The following is an 11,690-nucleotide window of genomic DNA, read 5'->3' as shown; positions in this document are numbered from 1 at the left end:
GGGGAGAAAAAACAAGGTCACCTCCGCCCTGTCGACTCCCGGGGGGCCCCCCGCAGCCGCCTTCTCCCCGCAGTCATCTTCCTGGGTGCTGCCTTTCTGGAGCTGAAGCTGAGCTCCCAGGGAGCTGGGGACCTCGGTCTTCATAGGGATCCCCATTGTTGATTCTCTGGCTTTGGCCCTTTGTGGGCGCCTAGCTCAAGGACGAACCCCAGGCTCCTAAAAGACACCCAGGGGTGGCTGGGGAGGGAGCAGAGCCAGCCGCACTCCTTGTCCTCTCGGGTGGTACTGGAGACTGCCCAGGCACCGCTGGGCGGGAGCTGTCCGTGGTCCTGGCCTACGTCAACGCTTGGATATTTAAGGCCAAGAACAGCGCGCCCATCTTCCACTACCGCTGATGAAGGAGTCCCGACTGTAGAGCTGAAACTGATTTTAATGAACCTGCTCCCATGCAAGGTCTGAGAGTCACGTTTCCGCACCCTCCCGAGCGTTAAGTCATTGCCTGGGCGAATCTGAAAATTTCTTTTCACGTTCCCCTTCTGTGCCAGCTCCCCTTTCTGGATTTAAAAGAGGTTAACTCTTTTGACGTTTCCCATCCTCTCACACTGCCCCCTCCTGGAATCTATTCTTCCTCCAGCTCCCTCCCCTGCCCCACCTCTGGATGTAGGCGGACAAGCGAGAGCTGAAGGCTGCATAGCCACGTGCTTATGTCATCTCTACTCCTGACCCCCAAGCCATCAAGCTGATCCTGATAATTTCAGGGCAGGCTGAAGCTGGGATTGGCTTAAAACCCATTACCATATGTGGAGGGGATGAACCTTTAATGCCAAATAGAAACTGAATCTTCGAAACAATGAGGTTTAATCCTCTTTAAATGAACCCTAAGTCAAGCAGAGAAAGTCAATTATCATATGGTTTCACGTACTTGTGAAACATAAGGAATATCATGGAGGACATTAGGAGAAGGAAGGGAAAAATTAAGGGGGGGGGAAATCGGAAGGGGAGACGAACAGTGAGAGACTATGGACTCCGAGAAACAAACTGAGGGTTTTAGAGGGGAGGGGGATGGGAGGATGGGTTAGCTGGGTGATGGGTATTAAGGAGGGCACCTACTGCATGGAGCACTGGGTGTTATACGAAAACAATGAATCATGGAACACTACCTCAAAAACTAATGATGTACTGTATGGTGACTAACATAACATAATAAAATTTAATTTAATTTAAAAAAATAAATGAATCCTGTGCTTGCGGTTTCATCTGAGCTGATTCTGAACCAGGACTATAAAATGGAGGTTGCCTCCTTTTAGTTTGGAGAGCTTTGGGAGAGGGACGGAAAAAAGAGGCTGAAGAATGAGGTGTTGCATAGGTGGAAACATAGATCTCCTAAATCAGTTCTGCTCAGTGGGGCCACTGAGGTGCTGCTGGGTCGCCCTCACAGTAAACATTTTAATGCTCCAGGTCTCACGTGGAGCAGGAAATAGACGGTCAAACAAATACTTGTTAAATTAATCCCGAAAAGTGCAATAAACTGCTATTTTAATCATTATAATTTAATTGCTTATCTCTTCCCCCTGTCAGACTATACAGTTGATGGAAGATTTCTGGCGACATTTATTCTACAATCCTTTAATGAATGGGGATGGAGCAATATTTTTAGAGCAACAGGATTCCTTCTTATCACATCAGCTTATTTGAAGGACTAATTTGTCCTAGCCTATTTTGCAAGAATCTTTATTTCTACTTTGTCCTATACATTGGCTTTTTATAGGGTGGGCTTTGGAGTGAAGTGCTCAGAGGAGGAAATGGTCTGACCACTGTTCCAATGACTTTTATTTTTAAAACTGGTCTCCACTTACTGCCCATGGAAAGATAAATAGCTCCCCAAATCTCATTTCCTTTTTTTAAAAAATATTTTATTTATTTATTTAAGAGAGAGCACAGCGCACAAGCGGGGGTGGGGGGGAGCAGACAGAGAGGGAGAAGGAGACTACCCGCTAAGCAGGGAGAAAGGTGGGCAGATCCTAAGACCCTGGGGTCATGACCCGAGCAGAAAGCAGATGCTTAACATTCTAAGCCACACAGGCACCCCCAAATTTCATTTCCTGAGAGGATCTTAAAATTAGGCAGCAAGGTGAAACCATTTTTTCTTGTATTGGTTCCTCAGTAGAACATGTCTGGAGAATGTTCGGTTTTTAAATCAATCTTGTTTATGTTAACTATTTCATAAAGTGAGCACAACATGATATTCTCAGTTGAGAAATAGTGTCTTTAGCAGCAGAGCAAATACTGGCTTTTTGGACATTGTGATTTAAAACTGTACTGGTAATGCCTCAGCTCTGGAAGAAGGGAACTGTCTAATGGCATGCCAATTTCAGAAATGAAGGTGGAAAGTGAAGTTGTGTTGTTTTAGCTTCAAACAGGACATTTCCATTTCAATCTTCAAAGTTGTCCCTTTCACATACAGTTTTAGCTTCAAGCTGATATAGATTTCCTATTTTACTGCTCACATTTATATGTACATATAGATTTGGACTGTGTTGAAAGGTTTAAATTCTGCTTTGGTCAAATTCTTTTCTCAAATGGAAGCCAAAGAGTCTTTATGTAGGCCACTCTAATAACTGTCCTTTTTTTTGGCAGGGGGAGAAGAAGAACCAACTGAGATCATATTGCTGAACCAAGATGAACAAAAATATAATAACTAATTCTTATGGGAGCTCATTTGTGCTTTATAACAGAATAATAAACATTTGAAATTGCTAGATACTGCTGAAAGTGATTGAGAAGCTTCTATGTACACGATATGCTATTTTATCTTTGTGACAATCTTGTGAGGTAGGCATGCATCTTCCCTATATTACAGAGGAGGAAAATGAGACTAAAGGAGAGTAAGAGTCCATCCAACTAGGTTCAGCTTGATGGAAAAACTGGCATTCGAATTGGGATTACCAGAGCAGCACTACTGAGAAATGTTACACCCTCCCATTTCAAACATTATCGCATGGGAGTGCACCACTTAAAAAACAAACTAACTAACAAAAAAGTACCTGGCTTTACTCTGTATAAAGCACAAAAAACTGGTCATTGCCACCAAGGGAATAAATGTCACACTTGTCTATTCTGTCTTTCCATTACTCAGCCAAAATTTATTCAACGTCTGCAGTGAGCAGAGACAATCATCAGAGTCATGCTTCCTGGCTTCTGTACTAACTTCTTCATGACCCTTACCCCATCCTGACTTTTGTTCCAAAAAAGGGTAGGCTCTGGGGCTTTACCACTCCCTTCCATGCCAGTGGTACCTTTCTGGCTGTCCATGGTGCTGAGAAACTCTGCTCTGAAAGGTGTGAATAGTCTTGTCCTCTCACTCCTCTCCAGCGTCAGCATGCTCTCCTGTGAGGCACTTCACGTCATAAAACCACTATATTCTAATCCCAGACTTCCCTCCACTCTAGGAAACAATTTTTTTTTCCCAAGAGGGACTCAGCAGGGAGCCTCTTGTCTCTCTGACTTTCCCAAGGACATTCAGGGAATGGAAAGTTTTGGAAAGGTTCTGTTTTCTCCTTCCCCACTCCAAAATTTGACTTTTTGTTAAGCCAAGGAAATGGAGCTCATTGGGCACCACAGCTTCAGGGCTGGTGGCAGAGAGGAGTATTAGGACCCTGGAGGAGATAGAAAGCCTTCATAGTCCAGCAGATACCCTTTGCAAATAATGCTGTTGCTCCAGACTGATTCTCTACTCCTGGGTGGTGTCAATCCCTGAAGACCCTCCAAAGAATGGCTTTGAAATACATTCTCCCACAAACAGGGCCGGTAAAGGCTATGGGAAAGGCCAGCTTCTCTGTGCCTGTATTGGCCGAGTCTCCAACTCAGTCCCAAATATCATCTTGTGGCTTCTTCAAGGTCAGAGGGATGGTGTGTGTGTGTGTGTGTGTGTGTGTGTGTGTGTGTGTGTGTGTGTGGTGTGATGGGATGAGTGACTTCTGAAAGAAACCCAAAACCCACATTTTAGAGACATAAGTGAAAAACTCAAAGATACAAATGAAGATGCATTCCTAATCCCTCTTCTAAGTCTAAACTCCACTCTCCCCTGACCACTCAGAAGGAATAGTGGAAATCGGCCCTTTGCCACACAACCCTCTCCATTTGCAAGGAGATTCCATAAAAGGACAGGAGGCAGCTGATATTTCTTTGAGAACCTTTAGGAATAAAGAGACCTCAGGGAGGACTAAGTTTATTTCTTTTTAAGTAGATATTCCTTAATTTACTTCTAGGAAGAGTAAATCATAAACATTCAAAGTATGAACCAATTTTAATAAACTCAATAAAGGATACTGATACATTTACTTTCTGGACATCATCTAACTCCAAAGAATGATCTGAGAAAAAAATAAAGGCTGCAGTTCAAGCTATAATCATTTATCTTTTATCCATTTAGGAAAACTGGAAAATAAGCAGGTATTATGCTCCCTGCTTTGCTCCCTCAAATTGGAGACTCAGGAAATCCATCCATCTTTCAGGGAGGTACATCTTTTTAAAAAAAGGATTTATTTATTTATTTCAGAGAAAGAGCACACAGAGGGAGAGACAGAGGAAGAGGGAGAGAGAATCCCAAACAGACTCTGTGCTGAGCACGGATCCCCATGCAGGGCTCGATCCCAGGACTCAGGGAGGTACATCGTTTTGTCTTTTTCCTCAGGAATGTTCTATTACTTAGAGACTATTGTCATAAAAGAAAGTGTGCAAGAAACATATAAAAGAAACATTGTTGAAGAGCAACACTGAACAACTATGAATCATATTGTAGAGAAGAGTTGTATGTGTATACTAAAAGGCTAGATTCAATCTTCTCTACAATTACTTACCACTCTGAGTTTATTCTTTAAGCTTACTACACAGGAGAAGGTAAACTGTATCTTGGAGCTAGCAGAATTAAAAGTGAGATTATAAATGAGAAAATTCACAGCACAGAAACTATTAAAGCCATTACTAGCACATATCAAATCTACTACTGTTTATAGTTTTTGAAACTGCACAGGAAAACTATTAAAAGGCAGGGATCTTGTGCGTGTGGTGGGGGTGGGTGGGTACACACTCCACTGGAAAGAAGCTTTGATCATTTTTTTTTCCTCTTTCCTTTGCAGAGTCCATTTTTATAGCCTCTCCTTTTTTGTCTCCTCTGTAATTTTTTGCAACTGTTAGGCAAGGCACTCATTGCTTTCTGACCATTTCAGCTCCACTGTGGATAACTGAAACATTTTATTGATGCAATTTTGCTTCCTTTATTAATTAACAAACATTTATTAAGTACTTTCATATGTCAGTTGTTGTTCAAGCAGTATAAATACAAACTACTTAGCCATAATCTACTCTAAAGGTACAATATCTTTTTTTAAAAAATTAAATTAAGATGCAAAATGTTCTATAGCATTTTAAAGGGAAAATTGCAAATTTAGTTGTTTCTCAAGTTTTCCTGCAAAATAGCTTGTTTGTGAGAGACAATCTTCACTACACTCCCTATGATTCACCTCACTCAGAAATTTTTTTAAGGATTATTAAGCACCTATTATGTACTATATGCTAAGGCTTCTAGAGGTAAAGACAGGCAAGGTTCATATTTTTATGAAGTTGACATTTTAGTGTTAGATTCTTTGATAAACAGTTAAGCTATATAACTTAGGAACCTAGAATTAAAATTTAAATTGATCCTTTTAGAAACTTATTGAACACTAATACTAAAAATTTTTAATGTTCTTATATGTATTTCTCTTTTTTGGACACAATAGGGATAGCTATCAGTAAAGCATTACTATTGTTTCTAAAAAAAGCAGCCCATTTACTAAATATTAAAGCGATAATACTAACACATGAAAATATATTGAATCCATTGCTGTAAGTTGGGCTTTATATCCAGATAAAAAGAACTAAGTACTGAGTAACACATTACTAAAAAATCAAAGATTATCTTCTATTCAGTATGTAATTCTTTCTGCAAAATTGCAAACTAAACCTAAGCTTTAACTTCAAACACACTAAATTATTTTCAGTAAGACTAAAAAGCACTACAAAATAAAATATCCAGTCTAAAATACTATAAAATATTTTAGTTCCAAAATCAAGAACTTCTCTAATTTACATTTATGCGATCTGAAGAGAAATCAGAGTAATATAAAGTAAAGAAACATTTATCAAAATAGTCCCTTTGCAGGGTGTTTGGGGTCTAAAAAACAGATAAAAGAACATTACCACTTTTAGAATCAGCGTTTGTCAGTGGGTTCTACAGAGGCATGAGGAAATAAATACAGATGTGCAAACCCAACTTCAAAGCAATGAGATCTCAGACACAATCAGACCAAATTGTTCTAGCATACTTGGGCTGGTATTATTACACACTGTTAGTGGGTCAGGGACATCTGTTTAAAGATACATGTTAGCATTTGAATTGTATTTCAAGGCTGGAAGAAAACTTGATTCATCCAGCTAAACTCCTTCATTGTTCAAGTAAAACTGAGATCCAAAGTAAATTATGCAAGGTGGCATAATTGGCAATTGGCAGAACTGGCCACCAGAAGTCGTTTTCTCAAACAATGTACCCAATAGACTTCACTGGGCACACAAAAAAAAAAAACAAAAACAAAAACAAAACACCTGGGGTACTTAAAAATGCTCCCTCCCTGGATATTCTAGTTGGATAGAGCTGGGACGTGCCCAGGATTTATTGTTGATGATGATACAGCTGGTTTGAGAATCACATGTGAAGAAATACTATGCAAGTCCTTTAAGATTTAACTATTTCCAAAATAAAGTGTTAGAGTGAAAATTTCAAAGCACAACTTTAAAGATGCTGTTATTCTCCCTACTGTTTCTCAGATACTCATGCTCATGTATGTGTAAAATGTACAGCCAACAGAAGTTAGTCTTTTGACTATCCAGACATAACTTGGATTATCACAGTGAACTCCTGTAATGGGTTGGAAATCTGAGACTGATCATTTTTTCATGTCACAAAATTATCCAGTTAATGTATTTCTAAGGCAATGGAGAGGAATATTTCCTTCCAAGAAACATTTGGAACAGCAAAATTTTCTAACCACTAGACTTTTTTTAACATAACATAAAATTCTCACTTATGTTGAGGATTTACTATTTAATAATGTATTCCCTTATTCTTTCAATGAGTATTTATTGAATATCTACCAGTCAAGCCTTCAGTTAACATCTGTTGCATCACATGTGTCTGCAAAATATCTACAAAACAGATGACAATTAATTGGAAAATGATACTGAAAGTTGTGGGAGTCAGGTGAGGAGTTATATTACCTTCTATGGCAGTATTTATGATTACAATAAAATATACAGAAATGCTTCAATATTATGCTATGAACTTCAACCTTTATAACTATTTTAATGGGCTCTTGAATTAAAGGAAATCTACATGGGTAAAACACAACAATAATTAGAATCATAGTTTACTGAAATAGAAAATGACTTTTGTAGGTTAAGATTTATACTAAATCAACAAATTCAATTCTAATGACAAGCTTGTGTTTTACATTGAGTGATATATATTCTTTTAGGAATTCTCTATGGCAAATAACAAAAGCATATATGAAGCTTGAATAAATCAGGTCCCAATTTTAATTAACTTTGATGAAATGTGACAGATTATTGATTTTAATTGAATTGAGAGCACGGGATTATCATCTCTAAATCAAAGATGACCCCAAAAGATTATGCTTTGGGGTATGTATTAATATGATGTCATTTCAAGTTATTTTGATTTATTTGTTCATCCTCCATCTTGTTCCAAAAAGCATTTAAGTCTATCAATTCAAATTAAGGTTTGCTTTTCAAACTTTTTCAGATGAAATGAAAGGAGTTGGATTTCCAGCAACAGATTCTCAGTTGACAGGTTTTGTCCATGGTTTCATTTTATTTTCTGGAGGGCACTACAAAGGATTCCAACTTCACCTACAAAGAAAAAAAAAAATGGGCCACTTACATCATGAGAAGGCACCCTTTAAATTTCTACAATGTGTAACCCTTTAGGGGATTGGTGGGATGTATGGATAGGCTGGGTACCACCCGAACCTTCAAGCAGCTTACAGATTAGTTATGGTGATAGGATTTGGGCAATTATAGCATGGGGACTTACAAGTTTTAATGTAATTAGCTTCCTCTTTCCATTGAAGGAGTTAACAGTTTTCTCTCGTTTTCTTTTACAAGACCATCTATAGATGTTTGCAAGGACCTAAGCCATGAAACCTAAAAGTGTGGTTCACATGAACCTCCTGTGTCAGGATCACTTAGGGCCTTATTACAAATACAAACTCTCAAGACTTACCACAAATTTAGTAAATTTAGTCTGGGGCTATGAGCCAGGACTGTTCACTTTTAACTAGCTCTCCAAATGATTCTGATGTACACTAGGTTTGAGAATGCATGGTCTAAGCAGATAACTCAACCTAGATTGCTAGACCACTGGACTACAATGGAGCTGCTCCCATTCATGCCATATTCTCACATGCCAAGGGGCCACAGGAGCAAAAACACTTCAAAAAGGTAGAAGGGGCCCTGGAGATGGACAAGCAATATCAGTGGGGTATTAGAGGGATACTTCAAGCCCACCTGCCTTTTTGGCCTTTGTTAGCGTTACATAAGGTAGGAACCTCCACTTAACCCAGAATTCCTCCCTTTAAGGCTTCTCACCCCTTTGATGGTTTCATTCATCCATTTAATAACTCTTGAGGACCTAATATACTTTTTTAGGACTAGAACTAGGTACCAGGGATTTGACAGTGAACCCAACCTGGTCCTCTACTCAGGTCTTGTTGGGGAGTCAGACAAATAAACAATTACAGAACAATATAGTGATATGTGCTCTGAGAAAGGGATCTGTAGGAATGCCAAGAGAGGAAGGACACCCAAACCAGTCTTCCTACAAGAAGAGATACCTATGAAAGACTTAAAAGATGAACTGGAATTGGGGACCTCTAAATGAGAGTGGGCATGAGAGTATTTTAAACATAAAGTATTGCATGAGCAAAGGCCAGAAACCAGGCGGGAGTATGGGAAGTAAAATCTGGTCAGTGTTGTGGAGGGGAGTTTGAAGCACTGGAAAGAAAATACAGTGAAGAGCAATGTAATGCTGTGATTTTTTAAATGAACAACTGTTATAATATCCTCATTGTCCTGGAAGCATGGAAGGCCCATGGTTGAGCTACTAGATGGCTGATAAAGTAGCTAGAACCTGTCTTATAAGGGCTGGAATTCCAGGCACAGCCATATCCACTGGGCACTTAAAGGAAACAGACTGGAGAGGCAAAGAAGAAAGAGGAACATGGCAGTGACAAGCCAGGGTGGAAAGCTGGTATGGTGGTGGGAGGTAGCATAGAATCTAGGAAGGTCAAAGAAGAAAAGATACTCCAAGCAATTCTGGCCTTTTTACCTAATTTTTCTCCCTCAACAAACAAAAGGCTTACCTGGAGGTGCTTTTCTCCTTAATTCAATATTTAATAAATTTCTTTTTGTTCCTATGGTGAGGGTAAGAAAATACAACTCTCTATTTCTGGTAAAGAGAGTGGCCTCCTGGGGTGTAAGTTACTTACTGTTGATGGAGTCGGCCAAAATCTTAAGTTGCTGTGTATTGTCCAAGACCTCAATCCTTTGAGTGTATGGGTCATAATGAACTGAGAAGGGCCGTGGGATTGTAGCAGCAAAGTTCCTGAAACCAAATCCACAAAGCTCAGTAAAGGGCACCATTCAGGGAAAAATAATTCTAAAAGATTTCTCAGTGGCATTTCACTTCAATCTCACTAGAACAGGGGCTCTGAGAAGTGAAATGGAATTTTAGTGAGATCCTTTTGGAAAGCCTTGTGTGCTGTGTATGTGTCTAGGTGTATATACAAACACACATGGGCACATACTTATTTAGTTACCTACCTCCAAAATGACAGAGATAGCTTACAATAAAAGCACAGAATACATTAAGGCCAAAATTCTTACCATTAAATAAAATCAAAAGAGCAAACAAATCTAGCCAAAGAATGCTATAGAAAAAAATAAGCTCTGAGATGCTTGGAAATCAATGCAAGGAGGGAAACACAGCTCTCAAGAATGGAAGAAAACACTATGTTATTAATGAAACTTAACATGAATTGAGTGCCTCCTATGTACCAAAACTATGTGAGGTCCTAACTGTTCTATACTTTTTACAACTATCGTTCCTAACTTAATCTTCATAAAAACCTTAGAAGGAAGGTACTATTACTATCCCTATTTTACTGATGAGAAAACTGAAGTTTAGGGAGATTCAATGACTACCAAGGACATACTGGCAATAAATTGTGCAGCTGAAACCCTTTTCAGGTAGTCTGACTCTGGCCTGTGCTCTTCACTTCTTTGTCTTCTTGATGCATTCATTACTCCTGGGTCTAGGAGGAATGTACCAGGAGGACCTTATAAGGGACATTAAGCAATGCAAATAATAAGATATCCCCCAATAACCTATAAAATGCAATGGCATCACAAATAATATTTCTAAGTTGGCTTCTGGTGAGAGTTGAATCTGCCATACTGAGAAGACAATTCTAAGGGAAACTAGTGGGCTCTCCAAGTTTGGCAAGAGTGGTGGATCATCGTGGCTGGAAACCCAAGTTCCAGAGCCAGGCACTGGGCTCAAACCTTGCCTCTGCCAATGACAGCCCTTGCAGGCTGCACCTCGGTGTCCTCATTCCTCTATAAAACTGGAACAGAGCAGTACTACCTGAGAGGGTCATAGCAAGTGCTGTTATAGTATAGAGTAAGTGCTACATGAGTGTTAGCTGTTCTCTTTCATTAGTGACTGGGGATTCAAGAAGAACAAATGGTGAAGTATATGTCTCCACCTCTACTTCTCTGAAAATAGCTTTCTCAACCCCACTGGTGACATGAAGCATGTAATGCATGTCTGTGATTTGGCTCGCTCTGCATCTCCTCCCTCTTATTCCCATCGTTTACCTCATCTTTGCTTTGCACAATCTGCCTCTATGCCAAGAGAGGGGTTCATCTAGGCAGTCAGTCTCAGGGCCCAGCCCCTCCTCTAGCCACTCAGCATTGTTTCTTTCTGCCTAGAACTTGAATTTTGAAACTGAAAATGGTTGAAGCTGGTTTCTCTTAGCTGGGAGGCTCTGAGAGAATCCCTTCCTTTTCTGAATCCTGTTTTTCAGCATTCCCTTTGACTCTGTGAGTCACCTCTCAGCAGGATGGAGTTTTTGTGGGTGTCTCCTCTGGGCTGTAGGTACTGACAGAGCGGGTGGGATTTCAAAGGCCCAAAAAGTCTAGGTTCTGGAAAGCTCTTCTCTGCTGGTCTGGGATTGATCACTTCCTGGGTTAAAAAGTCATCATCAGGACGGCCCATTTAAATGTGATCCTGGTTTGATAGATCCTGTTTTGAGCACCACTGCCTGGGTCCAAACCCTGGGTCAGCCACTTACCAGCTGTATGACCCTGGGTGAGTCTTTTACCCTTTCTATGATTCTGAACCCCACCTGCAAACTTCATAGTCTTATTTGAAGTTTAAATGAATCAATACATGAAAAACACTTAGAACATTTGGTATTTCGTACATAATAGGTGTTAATACATTTAATCATCTTCTTCTTCTTCTTTCTTCTTCTTCTTCTTCTTCTTCTTCTTCTTCTTCTTCTTCTTCTTCT

General features: G+C 39.7%; 1 protein-coding gene across 1 annotated transcript in view; it reads right to left on the bottom strand.

The window, feature by feature from the left end:
• Window positions 1-6,641: 6,641 nt before the first annotated feature.
• The window catches only part of PAH (phenylalanine hydroxylase), a 67,592-nt gene continuing 62,543 nt past the window's right edge, over window positions 6,642-11,690 (bottom strand). The window contains exons 12-13 of the mRNA XM_021687577.1: window positions 9,603-9,718; window positions 6,642-7,965 (exon numbers count right to left, since the gene is read on the bottom strand). Of these exons, the coding sequence (XP_021543252.1) occupies window positions 7,922-7,965; window positions 9,603-9,718 (160 nt within the window). The 3' untranslated portion in view covers window positions 6,642-7,921. The remainder of the gene's footprint in view (window positions 7,966-9,602; window positions 9,719-11,690) is intronic.

The sequence above is a fragment of the Neomonachus schauinslandi genome, chromosome 5 (genome assembly GCF_002201575.2).
Source record: "Neomonachus schauinslandi chromosome 5, ASM220157v2, whole genome shotgun sequence".
Classification (NCBI taxonomy): Eukaryota; Metazoa; Chordata; class Mammalia; order Carnivora; family Phocidae; genus Neomonachus; species Neomonachus schauinslandi.
Note: the sequence above shows the minus strand (reverse complement) of the source record. Positions and strands in the feature narration are given on the sequence as shown.